We start from the raw sequence: 21,862 nt of genomic DNA, 5'->3' as shown, positions 1-21,862 counted from the left end.
ACTCTGTCACTCTGCTTTTCTGTGCTGTAACATCTACCCAGTCCCATCCACTACGCTCTCTGTGTCACTTTATAGGCAGAAAACCAGAGCATAAAAGACTTCTCCTCCTCCTTAATCAAAGTCAAGGGCATTTTCCAGCAGCCTTTTGGGAATAAGAGCCTGGAAGAAGGCCGGATCGCTCTCCGCCAATCATTCTCACACGTAGATGAATGACGGGAAAGTTGTCGACCTCTTGGCCTTTAACGAATCAATACATCGTTGGGTTTAGCACCCTTCACTGCGTCATCTATTAATATTTGTGTTTTGTTTTGGCTTCTCCCACCACCTCCTCTTGGTGGTGTGATAAATAGTTTCAAATAACAGATGGTGCCAGAGGGAGAGACAAAGCGGGGGAATCTGGTTGCAATTATCCTCAATTATGCTCATTGTTATTTTGAGCTAATTATTGTTATTGTCACTTTTGTTTGCATGTCTTGTGGCGCTGGGCTGCAAAAAGGCAAGGCCCGAGACAATGGGGAGAAGGGATACGATGCGAGGATGAAGCGTGCCTTTTTAGAATGGAGCCTGCGACTGGCTGGTGTAAAGTCGAGAGTCAGATTTAACAAATGCCAGCGGGCTATTATTTAATTTTTACTTTTCCATTTGTGAAATGTAAGTATCCCGCCTCTCGCCCAATGACTGCTGGAGATGGGCACCAGAGACGGGCACGGATAAGTGAGTATAGGCAATAGATGGACGTCAGATGTGAGATCATTAGAGCCAATAGTTGTAAAAGATGTGTCCAAATTTATGAACACTGTCAGCCTATGTGGAAAAGTCAATAAAGGTTATTGATTTGTGACAGTCTGAAACAATTTGCACCCACTGCTCCTCCTACATCCTACGGCGCTGTGCAGAAGTTATCCTTCATCCGCTTACATTTTGTTTGCGAGGAGGCCGACTTTTTTGTGAAACTCCTTTTTTTTTTGCAAGCTCTCTGGCGGCGTTTTAAAGATGCTCTTCAGACGGTGGCTGCTTGTTGTTTTTATTCGCTGAAACAGGTGGGAAGAGTCAGCAGAGTTTGGTATATCATACAGGATTAAGATGTATAGGTATTGATATAAAAAGACAAAAAACAATTGGAAACTTGTTTTCAATGGAATCAAACAACAAATTCATTATCAATGCAACTAAGATCTGTTTAATTAAGATTTAAAAGTAAAAGAACTGTTAAGACGAACTAAGAAGGATGAGTTTTGAATAGACAGCTGAACGGTCAAACTCCTGATCAAATCCATGAAATTATAAGATTTATCAGGGTTTTAATTTTTAGTTTTTGGCATCTCAGACGTCTAATGAAACTGGCTTTTCGGCCTCATGCTGTGTTATGTTAGCTAATGCGGATCTGAGAGGGGAAAGACAAAGAATAGGGAGGAATTTAAAGTCTCAGAAGCAACTATTGATCCATCAGCTTTTAGCAAAAGAACCACCAGGGACAGAACTTGAAAGAGTATCCTTTTTCACATCGGTCGGGCTGTTTATCCTCAGGGAACCAACTCGTGGTTTTTGCTCAGATGTTCCCACCACCTTCATCAGCAGTTAGATGAACCAGAAGAAAGAACAATGCCGAATCTTTTATCGGACTAGTGGGATTAGGAAGCTTACTGTGCTGAAGTTGTCAGATGAGACAGAGGGGTGCCAGGGATCCTGGTGGAAGCTGGAAAAGGGAGTTTTTACAACGGAGACTCGTGTTCCAGGAGGGACTCTGATATCAATGGAGCGGACTGGGATCCAGTTTGACGCTGAACCCGGACCTCAGGCCGAGGAGCTGCGGTAGATGACCGTGGAGAGATTTCCGGAAAGGATCTGTCACAGAGAGGACTGCAGAGGTGATCGCTAGCTTGAGGGAGGTAAGAAGGTTAACATGAACTCTGTGCTCAGGAAACACTCAGGAAGATTCAACTTGGGCTTGACTCTACCAAGGAGGTTGGTCTTCAGGCGAAGACTGCTCATCCTTAAATCCCCAGCAGCCAGATGTGGGAATTGCAGACGGGTTTTGGAGTCTGCAGCTACACTCTATGGCAACGAGGCTCTGCTCAGGAGATGATCCCATATATAAACACAAACTCAATCTCACATGCCAGGATCATGACACACTAAACACACATTGGATGGTAGAGGGAAACAAAACTCTTGCAGCAACTTTACACTAAATAGTAATAAAAAACAAACAAAATGAAGCATAAAGTGATCAAAGAAAGCGTGATCAGAGCTTTGGCCTGGTTGAGCAAAGCGTTTTGTTGGGTTTGCTGGTTCTGTTCTCTCTCTCTGCTGAGTCAGAACCCAGCTCTCCACTCGGCGGTGCAAGCTTTTGGGACAGGAGCCGTCAAAAGGACTGATCGACCAATCAGAGTCAGACTTGGGGTAAGGTGAGGACAGACGGCCAATGAAAAAAAGGTTTTCTATTATCTTTTAAAACCACTTTCTCTGGACAAGAGATGTTAATCTGTCACTGTAGCCAGGAGACTATCTCACAACTGTGGCTGTTTTTACATTCACAGTTTTGACTGTGTGGCCATTTTACTGAGTATCTCCCTGTAACATATCTCCCTGTATTTACAGTTACTCCTAGTCATACATTATTTATGGTTCATTCAAAGCTTTTTGAATGTTTGAATGAGAAAAACAACACTTTTCATTTTAGGATGGACTTCGACACACACTGGCGGGCATTCAGACAAACCCCAACAATGCAACTTGTAAGATCTCTGAAACAAACATTTATGTTTTCATTTATTTCAGGAAGCCACCTGCATGGAATACGAGGTCATTTTGGCCAGATCTAAAAGGTCCTGCCACGAAATTTTGAAATGACCTGGAGGAAAAACTGTTTAGGTAGGTGAAATGTCAAGTATGAGTTGTTTGTGCACGCTATGCACGACATATAAAGTGTAAAGATGCAGCCAAAAGTTAACTTAAAAACAGCAGTTAAGCAGCACTTTCACTTTGTTTCACTTTTTTGTGTTTTCTTTGCTATAAAAACAAATTAAGCAAATAAAAATGTTCTAACTAATTGGCACGGCATGTTTGGATGAAGGATGTAGCTTGACCGTGAAATCCATCTGGACTAAAACAGTTAAGATGTCCAAAGTTCAGAGCTGTAAAAAATGAGCAGGAAGAACCCTGAAAAGGTGGCAAAGTTGGGGCTTTGTCACCAACCACTTCCTCAAAAAGAAGGTGGCTTGTTATCCTGCTAACTAAGCCTGATAACTGCCAAATTCCATTGAGTTGTTAAATGAGGTTTTAAGTCATTTCTAGGTCCAGGTTTCTATCTCATAGGTTGAGACAGCATCAGTAGCCAGCACTCATCTCTCTTTTTCTTTTCTTTTTTTGCTGCATATGCTTATATTAGCTTTAAATAAGAGCTCAGCTTATACAATTTTACTTGATTTGCACTTTTCTAGCAAACAGAAGAAAAATGTTTTTGATAGATCTTAAGAAGTTGTCATGGGGAAAAAGTTTGGACAGGAACGATTTAATTTTCACATTTTAACTTTTTTTAAAGATGGAAAATCGTTGCTGTCATTTGATTGCTTGTTTTATTATTATTATTATTATTATTATTATTATTATTATTATTATTATTATTTGAGGAATCTTTATTATTACTTGAAATGTTATGTCGAATGTCATGAAATGTTGAAAAGTCAACCGTGCGTAAAATGTTCGAGATGTGGTAGAAGTGACTGGGAGGTGCGGGTCCCCGTCCCGAGGAGCAGCTGCAGGTCTTTCCTTGCTTTGCTCGCTTCCCCACATGTTCTTTGCGCCAAAGGAAGACACATCTTCTCTGGGGTGAAAAGAGAATCTTGTGCGCGCAAGACTTTCGCTTCATAACCACATCTTTTTATCAGATTAAAAGACTGCCTGAACATTAGAGGGTCAGGGCAAGCTCCGTCTTGCTCCACGATGCAGCTCTGACTCCACTCTTGTCTTTGTTTGGGGGCGTCTCCTCTCCTCCTGTTCCCCTCCTCCTGACCCCCCCCCCCTCTCTCTCTCTCTCCTGGGGCGGTAGAAAAGCTCCCCCTGTTTGGCTCTCAGAGAGAGAGAGAGAGAGAGAGAGAGAGAGAGAGAAGGGTCCTTTGGGAAGAGTCACAAAGCGATTTCCTCAGAGCTTGAGCAGAGTTGCGAGAGCGCAGGGCTGATCTGGACATCACCCACGGCACGGCACGGCACGTCCCGCGGACCGCAGAGCTGCAGGCGGAGAGGGAAAAACAGCCTGAAACATGAAGAAAGAAGTGTCGGACAGTGATGACATCTGATCTCTCTTTTTTTCTCCCTGACAGCTAAAACTGTGGATCTCAGCGCAAGGATTGACTTCTTTAGGGGAAATACGGTTCCCGTTTCTTCTTTGAGCGATTTTTGATACCGTTTGGTAAACGTTGGGACAAGTTGGATCTGAGCGAATTGCGCTTCAGCTGTAGTTTCCGATCCCCGCTCGGGACAGGAGGCAGGGGAATAAAGAGCAGCAGCACCCAGGAGCGCACCCACGTTGTCCGGGTGACGGATCCACCGCAGAACAAGTGCGCAGCTGGGGGTGGATAAAGATCGGGCTTACGGAGGTTGTGTTCATGTTCGGGATCCAGGAGAGCATCCAGAGAAGCGGCAGCAGCCTGAAAGAAGAGCCGCTGGGAGGCATGAACGTCCGCAGCTGGATGCAGGGAGGCGGCGTGCTGGACGCCAACACGGCCGCTCAAAGGTGAGCTCTGCCCGACTGAAGGAGGGCGCCTCCACGCCTCGATCCGAGGTCAGGCGGAGGAGACATGGAAACAACGCGCGGTTTCTGCGTGAGCATCCTCTCCGGAGAGCGATCTGCTGGAATTAAAACGCCGTGGAGATACTTTGGGGAGCAAAGATCCTTATACGGATCAACATTAGGCTTCAACGCAGGCTCTCCGTTCCAAACAGTGTGGCAACACGTGCTATTATTGGTTTTTACGCACTTTTAGTTCATGTCTAATTAGGACGAGTTCATCAGGGTTAATAAGTATTACAAAGATCTAAAAATAACAAGAGTAGAATCTCTATCTTTTAAAGTTAGAGGATAATGAACGCAGTATTTTCCTTCAAAAGTATATATATATATATATATATATATATATATATATATATATATATATATATATATATATATAAAAAAAATTAAAACTCAAAAATATTAGGACTACTTTTGTATGTGTAAAATGCGAACAATTACAGAGTGAGTGTGTTTTTAAAGACACAAAAACTGTTTTTTGTTTTACTCGTACATTTTTTTTATTCTAATATTAAATTAAAATTTTGTTTTGTTTTTTGCACAAAAAGTTTTTTCTGCCTTAAAAAAGGAAATCAAACAGACAAAGAAAGAAAACAAACCTCCCGACTCTTTCTTGCCCGTGTGTCCGCAGTGGCGTGGGTCTGGCCCGGGCTCACTTTGAGAAGCAGCCGCCCTCCAACCTGCGGAAGTCCAACTTCTTCCACTTCGTCCTGGCGCTGTACGACCGGCAGGGCCAGCCGGTGGAGATCGAGAGGACCAACTTCGTGGACTTCATCGAGAAAGAGAAGGTGAGTGCGAACACTCGTGGGAGTCTGTCATGTTAGGACGAGACACGATTTTCCCGCAGGCCCATTTTATTTCAGCTTACATTATTATTATTATTATTATTATTATTATTATTATTATTATTATTATTATTATTATTATTATTATTATTATTATTATTATTATTATTATCAACAACAACAACAATAATGACACTAATAATTTGCATTCACAAAGGCCTAAATAAACGACACAAACACATTATAAATAATAGTAATAGTAATAGTAGTAGTAATAAAAACTTCTTGTTCTAACCTGTCCATTAAATAACCAGCTCTCTGTTCGTTTTAAGTTGTGTTTAATTTACGGCTTAGTTGAACATAACCACTTGTTTTATTTAAACAAGAGCGCGGCGAGCGCCTCATCAATTATGCCATCGCAATACAACACGGGCAAACTCGAGTGTCTGATTTATTGGGCCCCAAACATAACCAGTAATTACAGAGGAATTAAAAATCCACACACACAAAAAAAAAAAAAAAAAAAAAAAAAAAAAAAAAAAAAAAAAAAACCACAGTGAGGGGAAATTACAAGGCTGCGCTCCTTTAATACATCAGCGGTGAACATAATTCAATCTGTTATTTAATATGGGCTTTATGGCTGGACTCGCTCTGTCTGGCCTTTACGCAGAGCTTCTATAAAATAAAAAAATAAAATTGCGATGAATGTCAATAAACAGCTTGGTGTGTGTGTGTGTGTGTGTGTGTGTGTTTAAGGAGACGAGCGGAGAGAAGACCAACAACGGGATCCATTACCGTCTTCAGCTTCTGTACAGTAACGGTGAGTTGGCCGCCGCGTTTTCCCCCAATCAGCTTAAGCAAATCAGCGCTCATGTTGTCCAATATGCGCAGAGGGAGCGTCTTCACGACTGGTTTTGAACAGTTGTGCAAAGATAATAAGTAGATGAATAATGTTCCCATCTTCCGGGAGGAAATGCTGCAGAGGAGCACCAGGCGGCCACGGCTTGTTTTTTTTTTTTTTTTTTTTTTTTTTGTGCCACCCAGCCTCAGGAGTTTCATGAGAGCTATTAGTCAAATTTCAGAGCAGCTGTTGCAGGAGCAGCTTTGTGGCTTCATCTCTGTCCCTAAATTGGCCTGGCCAGTGTGGTAAAAGCGTCGGAGTTCCAGTCACTGCCGCGACAAAGCGCAGCTATAAGGCCAGGCCTGCACTTGTTGACAGCCTGGGATCAGACCAAGAAGGATCTTGGACCTTTTTTCAACATGAGCAAATTTATTATCTCTGCTCTTCGTTGTTTTATATGCTAATGGCTTCAAAGGCAGAACAATGCTGGGCGCCAAAATGTCAGAATTTAAGAACTAAGCTAAACTAAACAAGTATGACTGAGTCTCTGTTTAACCGTGGAGGGACCTGCAGGAGCTCAAGAGCGTTCACTGGACAGCATTAAATGCGCAAAAGAATTTTGAACTTCAGTTGTGAAACACATCTAATATTCTCAGAATTATCATGAGAAAAATCAAAAAAATATAATTTGAATGCAGCTTTTCAGTGGGGTAATTGACGAGAATGGATTGTCTTCACTGAATGCACTGTTGTCTCAATTAATGGCACACCTTACAGTAAAGCATATACGGAAAGGAATAAAACATTTTCAATTTAGATTGAACGATTATGATTTAATTTTAACAGCTTTTAACACGTTTACATACAATGCATGTACTGTACAAGGAGTTTATAGCCATTGCTAAGTTTCAACTCTTGCCTCTTGTTTGCTTTATTTATTTTATCTTATTTATCTGACATATCTTTGTTTTTAGAAACTTCTAATGAGGGATCCACAGCTTTCTGTTTACCTGGGGGTATAGACATGATGTGGAAATTAGGCCCGTTGTTTAAAAAAACCAGTGCATCGGCTGCATGAGGACCCAATCATGAGTAAGCTGAGGAAGGTTCACAAGGGAGATAAGAAGTAACTTTCTAAATTCTAGAGATCTGCAGCAAAAAGCAGCATCATGGGGCCAACAAGTCCCCAAAGCGACCGTTTGATGCCATGTGCATGCCAACAGGCTGTTTTGGAGCCATGCCAGGGGGGGAAAAAAAGCGTCTTCTGACACAAACATAAACATTCGGAGTTTGCTAAACTCTACTGGGACCTTAACTGGAACTGAATGCTATGATTGGATGGGAATCAGATGGAGCTTTTAGAGCAAAAAAAATACAAAAGCATGGAAGAATAGTCAAAGGAGGTAGAGGATGGGGAGGATATGTGATGCTGTGGGCCTTTTCCCTGATCGAAAGACCCCAGGAACCTTATGTAGACTACATGGCGCCATAAAAACTGAATTAACGGCATGTTTTCAATACAAATCTATTGCTCCCCGACAGAACACTAAAAGGGTGAGAAACCTTTACATCCTGCTGCAGGATAATGATCCAAAAAGTATCGGCAAATCAGAACAGAAGTGATTCGCCAGCAACCAAGTGTTCCTTCTGCCGCGGCCTTCCCATTTCTCACACCTAAATCCAATCAAAACACTTTAGGGACAAGCTGAGGAGAGGAGGACACATACCCAGGACTCTGGACGATCTGGGGAGATTAGGCAAATGGGAAAAATCAGAGTCCCCCTCTCTTTATGCTTTCAACCATGAGAACTGCTAGAAGACTGAGGGCTGTCCTGTTGGAAAAATGGGTCTTTAGAACGTGTTAACGGAGGCACCAGAAACCTAAAATCTTTACCATGGGGGAAAGAAAAAGTGCTCAAAATAAAACTTTATGCGAAATGCATTTTGATTTTAAGGTGATCAGATTGCCTGTTCGTTTTTTTTTTGAACAAACACACAGCAGCAGCAGCAGCAATAATCGTGTACACAATTACATATAAATGAAGCAAGACGTAGGAGAAAAACTGCTGTCCATGTCCGTCCACTGCCGCACGCTTTTTATTTCAAATCCATGTAAAGTTTCTGATTTCTGTTCTCTCTCCGTCTCCCCGCCAGGCATCCGAACAGAGCAGGACTTTTATGTCCGACTGATAGACTCCATGACTAAACAGGTAAACACCCTCACACTCCCAGCGGTCTTGTCACCTCTCCTGTTACCTCGCTGACAATGAGCCGATCCACTGATCCGCCGCCCTCATGTAGGCCTGCTGTAGCTGCACACAAAGAACGATGAGTGTGTGTGTGTGTGTGAGATTCAACGAGTGGGTGTGTGAACGATGGGGAGATGGTGGCACATGCACACGCATACACACGCTGCTTGGCTCCAGGCATTTTTTTCTTTCTCTCCCTGCTTTGCCCCGTGCTTCCCTCGCTGTGATTAGAGCAAAGAGGCAGCGAGCGGCTGTTGAGGAACAGGAACGGCAGTCTGCTCCTCGCAGTGGGGAAGTGGGAAGATGTAACAGCACCTTTGGGATTTGGCCTACCTGGTGGCAAGCGTCGTCGGATCGGATCCAATTTGTGCCGCTAATGTTTTTGTTTATGTGTGCAATAATGAGAGGCAGAAGCAGGGGGGGGGGGGGGGGGTGGAGAGGAGAGATGCCTGATTCCCCCCATCTCAAATGATTAAGGTTGTGTTCTTTAGATTGTTAAAAGTCGTGCATCATTTTGGGAGAGGCTGAAAAGTGAGAGTTGTCTGAGTGTTTTGCGGGGAGCCAAGAGGCCATGCCATGCACTGAATACTCGCTAATGTGGCTCCAGGCTCTGACAGAGTCTCACATTACTGCTGCCACACTGCATCGCATACCGTGTGTGCGTGTGTGTGTGTGTGTGTGTGTGTGTGTGTGTGTGTGTGTGTGTGTGTGTGTGTGACTGGCAGGCTCGCAGGACCACACGGCTTCCACAATAACACAGTTTAGCTCAAGCTCTGTGGGGTGACCGCTAGTTGCTCACAGCGGGACCCAGCACCCACTGCTCATTTAAAGACATGCTAGCGCGAGCACAAACACACACACACACACACACACACACACACACACACACACACACACACACACACACACACACACACACACACACATAGACACAGATGCTCCTGTGTAGAAATGTGAGAACAATTGATCACAGTATGCTTGGAACTGGAGGAAAACAGTCAATTGGCTGCTGGATATCCTTTATGCAAGTCTTGGGTCGCCCCCCCTCATTTTCAAAACATTTAGCTTTAGAGTCGGATTTTGGGGCTGCGTGCTGGAACAGCTGAGAGCACCGCTGCCTTACAGCCAGAAGGTCCCGGGGTTTATCGGTGTAGTTTGAACGTTTTTTTTTTTCTCTGGGTGCTACAGCTTCTTCCCATATTGCGGATAACATGACTGTTGGGTTAATTGGGCTGTTAAAATCGCCGTTAGACACAAGCTTACATGCATGGTTGTCTGTCCCGTGTGTCTCTGTGTGGCCCTGTGATGGACTGGCGAGCTGTCCAGGGTGCACTCCGCCTCTCGCCCAGTGACCGCTGGAGATAGGCACCAGGTGAAAGGCTTCATCAACCCTGCAAAGGACAAGCGGGTAGAAATGGATTATAGGAGTCAGGCTTTTTTTTTGTAATCCTTTAAAATGATAATGATTGATCGCCTTTCAGATTTTTTTAAAGGTAATTTAAAGATTTTCTTCAGACATTGGCTCCCTATTTAGATATTTTCACTACAGTATGAGTGCTTGTTAACCTTCATTGTTAAAATGGTATTTAGGGCATCCAATGTGATTCCTTCATAAATATTAGCTGAATACAAAGGATCTGTTTTTAGATCAAGTACCAGCTCAACAGATATTACAGTTTTCTAGGAACTGATTAGATTGTGACTTCCAGAACTCAGGAGGGACTCTTCTGCTGATCCTGGGGGATCCGATTAGGTTTCCGGGCCATAATTATAACAATCATCTTTATTGTCATTGCAACATAGATTACAATGAAATTTGTCCTCTGCATTTAACTCATCCCTAAGGGAGTAGTGGGGTGCTACTGTGCAGCACCTGGGGAGCATTCTGGGGCCAAGGGTCTTGCTCTGCGACCCATAGTGGCATTCTGTTGGAGTCGAACCGAAGCGCGCTAAGCACTGGGCCACCAATCACCCAGAACATTAGGGTAGATAGATGGGATAGTCCCTCCACTGAGCCGTGGGTCTGCTTCCAGATCTCCTCTGAATGGGATGAACCCGCTAATCCAACGAGGGGAGGCCCTGTGGAGGCATTCTGACCAGATGTCCAAACCACCTCAATTATCTCCTCAGTATACCACTACCTTCATGTGGAGGAAGTGTTTGAGTACCGCATGATCCTGGTTGTGGTGCCTGGTAGCGTCTCCTGTGGTAAACTGATCTTAGGGGAGTTGTCAGACCAAAAGGGATTCAGAAGTCTAGATTGGGGAGGACCATGTTTCTTAGCCTTTCCTGCCCAGAATAGGAAGACTGGAACCCTCCTTTCTGGAACTATGTCTGATGGTTAAGTTTTGGCTCCTGGTCTTAGGCTAGGCTCAGCTCGAAAAGGCAAAATTAAGGTGCCATCATATGGCCCAACCACCTGTGGGCAAAATTATGTTTTGGTGTCATGAGACCCCATGAGGACAGGGACATAAGTATACTCAATCCCATCTATTGTCACCAAAATCCATCCCAAATTCCAACATGGCTTCCACACATTTAAAATATTGTAAACTGTTTATTTGCACTGTTTTTGAATTTCTACCACAATGAATCAATCACTTGCTGAATCCCCGAATGTTTGGATGCATAAAACGCTGTTAGAAGGCATCATCTGCTTGTATCGGTTCTAGAAATTATCCCGCACACAAAGAACGACAAATGTCAAATTGCTACGGTTGTCCAAGTTGCAACTGGAACATTGTTAAGCTAGGTGTGACGTCTTTCCCAGATCCAAGTCCCAGCTTCAAAAGAAGTGTAGCATAACGCGCTAATAGCACTTATCTTATCACTGTCCTAGTCTGTTAGCCTTAAATCACAGCGTCTAGTTACTTCGGGCCTAAATTGATATGAAAAGTTCTCCTGAGCACCGTTATAAACAACCCAATTGCTTCTTGTACCACTGATCATGAACCAAGATCATTTCTATTTGTTAAAGGCATGACTATCAGACTCATCTGCTACAGAGTGTCTGACAGTTCTTTTTGTCCTCCATGTGTCCACATCCCTAATTTTTTTTGCATGCATGCAAATTGCGCACATTTTGGAATTTGTGTGACAAGCGCTGGAAGCCCAAAGAAAGACATTGAAATACTTTTTTTTTTAAAGCCCAAAGAACCAACAGCTAGAGTTACTCTAAAAGGCAGCAATAAACGATTTTTCTGAAACTGCAACCCTGAAATTAGGAGAAGTTTGAAGCTTTTCACAGATCCCCCGATATCTTAACAGTGGATTTGAGGTACTTTTCTACATATGTCTACTCAGTTTTACACCACAGCCACAAAAACATGCCAAGCATAGCAATCTTATTCTTATCTGATCCAAAGCTCTCACGTCCAGGTAGAGTTTGGAAAATTTCACACGTTTACTTTTGTAATGGTAGGACGCAAAAGGCTTTTTAGTGGGATGCCTCTAAAACACCTGGTTAGGATATAGATCATGTTTATTAATCAGAAGTTTCTAACAAATCTGGTAAACCTAGAAAGTTGAAGTATAAATTAGATTATGCTTAAATTAAATTTGTTTCAAAGATCAACCAGTTATTTAGTAAAACAATTAGTTCGACAGGTTGGATTTTGTTTTCCCTACTAAAGAAATATACTCAAATAAGGTTTAAGTATCGCAAAATTTTTCAGTGTAATGTCAAGTCACTGTAAAAAGATGTATGGGAAAGCATCCTAAGTCAAATTTTAAGCGATTGGGAGGACATGTGATGCGGTGGGCTTGCAAAATATTTCAAAAGAGAATTTGTTTCAAAGTTTTTTTTTTGCACATTTCCACCCGGGGTGCCAACAAATGTGCCTGTGTCTGTCACGCTGTGCGGATTATGAGGGGGAAGAAAAAATCAATTTCAAGTTCTCACTGAGGAGTGTGGTGTGAATTTATTCAAAGTTGGTTTTCGGCAGTGAACAGGAGCCCGAGTATTGTTTCAGCGGTGCGTGTCCGTCTCTCTGTTTGGGTGCGTTAAATTACCAGCATTAGATGAATGGGACGGTAACAGGTGGTGGAACCCAAACAGCCGTGTGGTTGGCTTAGTCGCTAAGTGATGTCATGGTTGCTGTCTTTCTGGGCCCGCATGCAGTTGTTCTTCAGCGCCGTTGTCCTGCCCGGCGGGGAAAACGAAGCCACATAGCAGCATAGAGTGGCACCGCTGTTCGTGGATCTACTTTAATGACATTAAAGGCAAAAATTTAGCATCTGTCGTCACAGTTTTTCACAGTTTCTGCTGGAAACCAGAAGTAACAGACCACATTTGATGGTTTAAAAGCACCCTTCCATGACAGAAAAGTGAACTGGGTTTGGATTTGATTTGGACATTTCTGCTTAACTCTTTTTAATTAGCATCAAAAAATGAATTGTTTTGAACTGAATGTAAAGTTAAAAGGCCAAACTAAGATTTGTAACACCAGATTCTGCTTCAGACGTTCTAGACAACAGTAACCTAAAGGAATGTTTAAAGTCTGTATTCCCATGGATCCTTTTAACCGTATTGAGTTTAAATACTGCCTTTGCATTACTGTTACTCAGATATCTATAAATCATAGACAAAAAAAACAACAACTGGCAATTGTAATAATGAGACATACAAGCAAAATCTAGCCTCATTTTCCCACACAAACATCACAAGTCCAACGCCTCCATCTGCACGGCGTCCGCTGTGATGACTTTTCAGAGAGGACCCGTTAATCTCCGCGGTCTAGACAGGGCTGCAGCAGGAGCATACCTCTTGCGTCTCTTAAACGGCGTTAAAGTCTAGAAATAGCTGGAGATGAGAGAGGATGAGAGGGAAACAGTTGCAACAGGGGCGTAATACGCTTCCTGCCGCGCTGGAATGAGCTGCGTGGATCAGTGGGGATTTAAATTCTGAGGGCAAGTGCTGGAAATATTACTTACTTTGAATTGGAGAGTGAAACCTTTGGGACGTCGTTTAGTGTTTCAGACGGCCTGAAGGAGGAGAGCCAGAGTGAAAGATGGCACATAATCATAGAGAACGGCTGGTTTGTTAAGAGCTGCTACTATGGTGAAAGCCTACGCTGCCTTGCAAAAAGTATTTATACCCACTGTTCCACATGTAGTATTATTATTATTATTATTATTATTATTATTAGAACTACAGTTTTTCATGTGTTTTATAGATAAAGTAATGAATAGTTTTCAAATGATAGTGGTGTGCAGTTGTCTTCAGCTGTGTTTTCTGTCTGATAAATAAAGTCCAGTGTTCTCAAATGACTTCAGAAGATTATATACAGATTTTCTGTGAACATCAGCAAACAAACAGAAACATGAAGAATAAGGAGCATCACACAGGTCAGGAATAAGGTTGTAAAACTACATCCAAAACCGTAAACACCTCACAGAGGGCTACTCAGTGTATCATTTTATTAGTTTGTTTGATTTATTCATTTATATAGCCCTTTACAGCAGCCTACCAGACGCCCATAGAGCTTTACAATCAGATCGATTAAAATAATTTAAAAATAACAGATGCAACAAATAAAACTGATCAAAGATAAAATAATTTTTATAAAGTTAGAAATCTGGAATAAGATGCCATGGTGCATCTTATTCCAGATGCACTATGACATCATCCCAAAATGGAAACGGTAAGACTCAAGTGCAAACTCACCAAGACATGGCGGTCTACCTACTGACAGGCAAGACAAGCAGAGGCTTAATCGGGGAAGCAGCCAAGAGATCCATGGCAATTCTGGAGGAGTTGCAGGAATCCAGCGCTCTGTCGGGAGAATCTGTCGACACGATAATTGTTAGTTGTGCGCTCTAAAAATCTGGCCGTTATGGAAGAGAGTCAAAAAGAAAGTCATTTCGAAAGAAAAACAAAAGAAGTTCTATTTAAGGTTTACCACCGTGTAGGTGGGAGCTCTGGTCAGATCAGACCAAAACCAAACTTCCTGGCCGACATGCGAAACAGCATGTAGGGTGCAAAACTAACGTTGCATATACACCATCGCCATTAAGAAACACTGTGGAGGTAAGATGTGTGGATGGTTGGAAATGAATACAGGACAATCCTGGAAGAGAAGCAGATAAAAGCTGCAAAGGTGTTGACATCGGGTAAAAAGGCTCACCTTTCCAGGAGGACAACCGTCCCAAACATGCAGCCAGAGCTACAAAGAAACAATCTGGATCGGAGCACATGTGTGAAAATGGCCAGACTTTAATCCAACTAAGCATCTGTGGCAAGACTTGAATATTGCTCCTCACAGACTTTCTCCATCCAATCTCAAAGAGCTTGAGCTGCTTTGCAGAATGCTTAGTGGTAAGTTTAAAGCTTGGGATGATCTTTGATTATCTAACCCTGCTTTAAACTTCTCTAAGCTTTACCCCGGATCTGTATCACATTGGTATTCATGATGCTGTTTGTTCACAAAAAAAAAATCTCTAATAAACCTATGAGGCCTCAACAAAACAGCTGGATTTATACCGAGATGAAATTACACACATGTTAACACTGTTTACAACAAACGCCTGGATTTCTAAAGGTTGCATTGGATTTTACTTAGATGTATCAGGATAGATGGGACTGAGATTTTTACTCAAAAATCTCAGTCTCAGAAGGAAAACTACATGTAAATTATTTTAATTGCCTTGTTTTTTTTATGTCTGAAGTCAGAGTTACCACAACATTCAGACCCCAGTTTGGTACAATTTCCAACAACAAAGCCAATTATTGATGTAATCCAATACTTTGCAAAAGTAATCAAACCCCTTGAGCTTTTTTACACTTTATCATGTGACACCCGCGATGGATTTTAAGGAGCCACTGATATTACAGCCCAATTCTTTTTGTTGAGCCATTCAAGCTCGGTCAGATTAGACAGAAACATTAATTTTCAGTCAGTTCATAACAGACAGATTCTGAGCTGGATTAACATCAGTTCTTTGCCCCTACTTTCAAGAGTTGTTGATGTATGTTTCTGGTTACAGTCGACTACAAAGTGAACCTCCACCCAAGTCAGAAGTCTTTTGCAGCTTTTTCTTCCAGGATGTCTCCGTATTTAGCTCCATCCTTCTCCCTATCTTCCTCTCAACTCTGCCCAACTTACCTGTCGCTGTTGAAGAAAAGCATTCCCACGGCATAATGCTGCCACCACCATGTTTCACTGTGGGAATGTTGTGTTAAATATTAAAGAAAAATAAATTACATAATCAAACAGACAAAAACATAAAGTTAGGTGCAATTTCCAGTATTTCAAAGACTAAAATGAAATAATTAATACAAATTGAAACATAATTATACAGATTTAGGTCGAAGGAAGTCCTTACCAACAAAAGTTAGGGAAGTGATACTTCATAATAATAACATACATACCTAAAGAAAACATATGGCACAATACTCCTAAAAGTACTTTTTAAAAAGTATATCAAGTTTTTGCCCACCTCTGGTTTTCAACCAGGCATAAAGTTTAGGCTGCAGTTCAGATGCTCCCTGTGTCCCCTACTTGGCCAGCTGCAAATGAAATATCTTATGGCTTTCTTTTCTTTTGGTCAGACTGACGGAGTTGCATGCCCTGCTGACAGATTCTCCCACCCGAGCTTTGGATCTCTGCAGCTCCTGCTGCCACCATCATGATTGGGGAGGGATTGTTTAGTCTGATGTCCCAGTTGTTCACCACATGTTTAGTGCTGGATCTAGGTCAGAAAGTTTTATTTTGGTCTCATCCGACCAGAGCACGTTCTTCCAAGTGTTTGCTGTCTCCCCTACATGGTTTGTGGCGAACTTCAATCAAGGACTTCACATAACTTTCCTTGAAAATGGCTTTCTTCTTGCCCCTCTGCCTTCAAGGCCAGATTTTGGATTACTCAAGTAATAGCTGAAATGGTATATTATGTGCTTGTTTGCCTGTCATATAAGACCAAATGTGAAGAAAGGGTATGAATACTTTCACACAGCGCTGCGCTTTGCATTTTAGGCGTAGATTGATGGGATTTACTAGAATATTTCTAATGCCCTGGTTGCTGGACCAGTCTCAGCAATCTGTCAACAGGAAGGTTTCAGCTTCGCCTTGGGTCCTTTAAAATATTTTCTGAGGGATTTTTTTTTTTTTTTTGTGTGTTCTGGTGAGACTCTGTGAAAACGTCAGCATCCGCTGAGTCTGCATGTTGTCACACTTTCTGCTTCGGGCTCGTGTTGTTTTTGTTTCGTGTTACACATCATGCTCGAATGGCCTGGGTGTGCACATCCCCTGAGCCCCCCCCGGACCACCAAGACCTGTTCAGGCTCTCGCTTTGTGTGTCAATACATTTTCATTAGGGGGTGCATGCGTGGAAAATCATAACTGACAAGGGCCCTGGGTCCTGAAGCACATGGGGTCTCCAATTCCAGAAAATACAAATGGTCCCAGAGACAGACAGCTATTAGGATGAAATGCTTGGGGCTAAAGTGAGGTGGTTCCTGAAACCGTACGGCTGTGCTACATTAATGTTGCAGCCATCCAAGCTAGCTTCTGGGGGCTGTGGGGGACTAGTCCTCACAAATGAGGGGCTCTGTCTGCTGTCTATTCTCAGGCTGGGGCCCCCATAAGGAACACGCAGGCCTGGAGGCTCCTGGAGGACAGTCAGGGGTTTAAGAATACATGCCTTTCTTCAAATGTTCCGGGGGAAAAGCTATGCCTAAATTATTATCAATTGCCCTAAAGGATAGCGTTTTTACAAAAGTGATTAGTAATGAAAACATCTCAAAATGAAGCTGCTAGTTGATTTCAGTCTCCACTCTGAGCATTCAGCACAAAATCAGAAGAAAAACCGCTCACTGGATTTGACTTCCTTAACATAAAGATAACATTTAAAACAGTTTTTTTTTTTTTTTTTTGAAAAATGGGCTTGTATGCATGCTTTTTTTAAATATGAAAGTTAGAGGAGAGAGGCTATGCTTCAGAAAGTTGCAACATTTCTTGATTATATTTCTATGAAAACTGTATTTATTTAAATGCACTGCAAAAACTAAACTAAAAATAAGTCAAATTTTCTTGAAATTAGTGTATTTGTCCTTGATTTGAGCACGTGCATAAGATGGTTTGCCAATGGAATGAGATATTTTGCACTTAAAATAGGAACAACTCATCTCTATCATCTCATTTCAAGTGCAGTATATCTAATTATCTTAGTTTAGGGGTCAAAATACTCACTCCATTGGCAGATAATCTTATTTAGCTGCTCAAATCAAGGATAAATGCACTAATTTCAAGAAAATTTGGCTTATGTTTAGCTCTGATTTTGCAGTGTGTGCATGTCTGTATTTGGGTATTTCAATAAGTAAATATATAACTAGTGTAATATTTGTTTGAAAGTTTATTTTGTTAAGTAATCTATTTATTTATCCTAAACACTTCATAATTAATTATCTAATTATGATATCTATTTTATTAAGTAAATGATTGATTGATTTGCCCCTGGTCTGACCCGTTCATCTTTTAACACAACAGCGTGTCTGTTACGTTTGAAAACGTTACCTAATGTGGCCTCGTGCAACGTTTTATTTGCTCGGTGGAGGGGAGTTTTCGCCACAGGTACTTCATTTCCTAAAGACTGCTTGATGGCAGCGGGTAGTCTGAACCTGAGTTGAAGATTATTGCAGAGGACAGAGAAACTTCCCCGCTGCTTCCCGAGAAAACTGAGGTTGTCACTCGGTGAGACTCGCTGCAGTTCAGAGTGACAGATCAAAGGGCCTGGGATAGACCAAAGATAGACAGGGCATACCGACTGATTGATGGATAGCTTAGCGGTGTACGACTTTATCCCGAGCTTCCACACCCAAGCAGGAAGGCTGCATAATGGAGGCAGCTTGACACCTCAGCTGGAGCTCATTTTCAGAAGCAGAAAGTGTGGGCATCATGAAAAAAAAAAAAAAACAAAAAAAATTCATTTTAGGTAAAAACTCACCTGTGCAGCATGTCAGCTGGGATTTGATGTGATTGTTTTTGTGTAGATGTTCTGAAACAAGTCTGATTGTTGTGTGCGTTATGCTTGTCTTGTGGGGTGGGAACTTTAACTGTTAACCCCAACAGCACCGTCACGCAAATTCATTTTCATGACGTGGTGGTGTATGCATAACAAAAACAACCCCTGAATTAAAAGTAAACCCATTTTCACAGTTTGACATTCAATTCTTGCACGAAATGTTATCATCTCTACTCACTAGTTTGTTAGAAGGCAGTGCGAGAAGGGGGGGAAAAAAATGCAAATAGATCCTTATATACCTAGAGACTGGTGCAGGCAGTGACTGGCATCTTCCAGCAAGTCTGAGTGACAGTGTAGCTGCACTGCGTGGATGATAATGTGGCATTTATAGATCATGTCCAGGGATTTCCTCACACTTTTCTCTCTGGCTAGATTCATGCTGTTTTTAGCCCAAACCGTTAACATGATGTTCATAGTTCCTTGCAATAATATCTAGACCCCAGAACTGTTTGCTATTTTGTTGAGTTTCAACCACAGGCTTTGATCCATTTTATTGTGATGTCATGAGGTAGATCACTGAAAAATGTTTTTTAATTGTGAAGGGAAAGGAAAATGATACATGGTTTCAATGTGTGTGTGTGTGTGTGTGTGTTTTTCAAAATAAGTGTTGCATTTGCATCTATTTTTCCCCTTTTACTGTGACGATCGAATATAAAATCATTAATTGCCTTTAGAAGTCATGTATTTAATTAGCAGAGTCCACCTGTGTGCAATTCAATCTCAGCAGATGCTGGTGAAGATTTTCAGTCACGCAGGTCATGATCATTCCAAAGAAAGTTAATAAACAAAACACCTGGATGTTTTTTTCCGAAGTTTGAAGACTTTTCGCTTCCTGTCCAGGAAGATTTCTCAATTCAAATGTCTGGAGTAGTGTGGAGTTCCAAGCTTTATATTATTGCCCAAAGAGGCCTTGTTATGGCTTAGATAACATGCAAATTTGGACAATAATATAAAGCTTGGAACTCCACACTACTCCAGACATTTGAATTGAGAAAGCTTTCTTGATAGGAAGCGAAACGTCTTGAAACTTCGGAAAAAACATCCAGTTGTTTTGTTTTTTAACTTTTTTTTGGAATGATCATGACCAGCATAGATGCAGCTGTTCTATAACAACCTCAAAGGTTTGTCAGAGAACATTGTTGAACAAATTACACAGTGAAGACCAAGCAAGCTCTCAGAATAGTCAGGTTGCGGAGAGGTTTAATGCTGGATTAAGTTATAAAATAATACCGGAAGATTTGAATATTTCACTACGGCTCAGTCAATCATCCAAAACCTGAAAGAATGTGACTTATCTGCTCTTCTATCAAGACCCAATCACCCACCTAAGCAGCACAGGGAGAGCATTAGAACCTGCTCATTGGATGACTGTTAGTCATGCACTTCACAAATCTAGCCTTTATGGAAGAGGGCCAGGAAGAAAGCCACTGCTAAAAGAAAGCCCTAAAACATGTAGAAGTAGCTGCTCTGGTCAGACGAGACCCGAACGGAACCTTTTGGCCTACATGTAACACACAACGGGGGGAATGAACACTGGGCACCTGAACACAACATCCACATGGTTCAGCATAGTGGTAGGAGCATCTGTGTGGACTGAGAAGCTGTTCAGGGTTGATGGGAAAACGGATGGAGGTAAATACAGGGCAGTTCTTGAGGGAAACCCGTCAGAAGCTGCAAAAGACCTTCGACTGAGGAGGAGGTTCAGCTTCCAGCAGGGCAACAACGCTCAACATACAGCCAGAGCTACTATGGAGTAGTTCAGATTGAAGGATAATGAATTGCTAGAATGGTCCAGTCAATGTCCAAATGTAAATCTGACTGAGAATCTGTGATAAGACCTAAAAAAATGAAGTCAATGGACACTCTCAATCCAATTTGACTGAGCTTTAGCTACTTGGAAAGAAGTCTGGGCAAGAGTTTAGTCCACAAAGCTGAAAGAGACATGATCTTGTAGTTACAGGAACAATGCGTTGTCTCCACTGATTGCTGGCGGATGCCGCACTTTTCAGATTTGTGTTTGTTTAAAAAAAAAAAATTCTAAAAACCACGTAACATTTTCCCTTTACATCACACTGCAAAAACGGATACAAAAATAAGTAAAATGTTCTTAAAGTTAGAGTATTTATCCTTGATTTGGGCCAGTAAATAAGATCATCTGCCAATGGAATGAGTATTTTGGCTCCTAAAATAAGATAATTAGACATCCTGCACCTGAAATAAGATGATGGAGATGAGTTGTTCCTATTTTAGGTGCAAAAATCTGATTCCTTTGGCAAACCATCTTATTTACCTGCTCAAATCAAGGACAAATACACCAATTTTAAGAACATTTTTACTTATTTCTAGTTCCGTTTTTGCAGTGCAAAATAATGCACTTCTTTAGGCTGGTCTATCACATACACTGCTAAATATGTAATGTGACCAAATGAGGAAGAATTCAAAGGCTGTGAGTGCTGTGATAAGGCACTGTATACAACACATTAACACAACCCTAAACATGTGAGACAGAATGTAACGTTCTCCTTTTTCTTTATCTTTCCTTTTAGCCGATTGTTTACGAAGGCCAAGATAAGAACCCGGAGATGTGCAGAGTGCTGCTGACACATGAGATCATGTGCAGGTGAGATGCCTATCCTTAAATCTGATCAGCATCCCACAGTTTCCTTCCCCTGTTCCCTGTGTCCTTACCTCGGCAGCATGCTTCGTTAATCTGCAGAAAAAGCGTATATGTGTGTAAGTATACGTGCTTGCATGCTTGTTGCTTTAATTATAGTTTAAGATGAATTTCTCCAGAAGTAGGTTGAGAGGGGAAAAAAAAAGATCTATTTATAGGGCCATTTTACTATCCTATCCGATACAAAAAAAAAAGTGTGTGAGTGTGGAAACACAACTGTTTTGTTGGTGTGTATGTGCCTTTATGACGCCTGGTTAATTAGGACACAGAGAAACTCATTAGTCAATCTGAACCCTTCTGTTGCTTCATGGCTAACAAATGGGCCTTCTTCCACCACCTGACTATAAAATATAAGCAGGGAGACACACACACACACACATACACACACAAGCATATATAAGGACACAAAAGAAGCATGCATATGCACGCACAGGCTCGCACACCGCAGTTATAAAAATTCAAATTTAGCCCATGAATTAAGTTGTTCCTGTTCCCTGACCTTGT

General features: G+C 41.8%; 1 protein-coding gene across 2 annotated transcripts in view; it reads left to right on the top strand.

Annotated features, from left to right (window-relative positions):
• The first annotated feature begins 4,090 nt into the window (after positions 1-4,090).
• LOC105920574 (transcription factor COE1-A) overlaps positions 4,091-21,862 on the top strand; it is a 129,361-nt gene continuing 111,589 nt past the window's right edge. For both annotated transcript variants that reach the window (XM_012856177.3, XM_012856176.3), the window contains exons 1-5: positions 4,091-4,735; positions 5,424-5,580; positions 6,334-6,397; positions 8,573-8,628; positions 21,231-21,304. In XM_012856177.3, coding sequence (XP_012711631.1) covers positions 4,608-4,735; positions 5,424-5,580; positions 6,334-6,397; positions 8,573-8,628; positions 21,231-21,304 — 479 coding nt within the window. In that variant the 5' untranslated portion in view covers positions 4,091-4,607. The remainder of the gene's footprint in view (positions 4,736-5,423; positions 5,581-6,333; positions 6,398-8,572; positions 8,629-21,230; positions 21,305-21,862) is intronic.

Source organism: Fundulus heteroclitus, chromosome 11, assembly GCF_011125445.2.
Source record: "Fundulus heteroclitus isolate FHET01 chromosome 11, MU-UCD_Fhet_4.1, whole genome shotgun sequence".
In the NCBI taxonomy this organism is placed as follows: Eukaryota; Metazoa; Chordata; class Actinopteri; order Cyprinodontiformes; family Fundulidae; genus Fundulus; species Fundulus heteroclitus.
The sequence above is the reverse complement of the archived record's forward strand: the minus strand, read 5'-3'. Positions and strand labels throughout refer to the sequence as shown.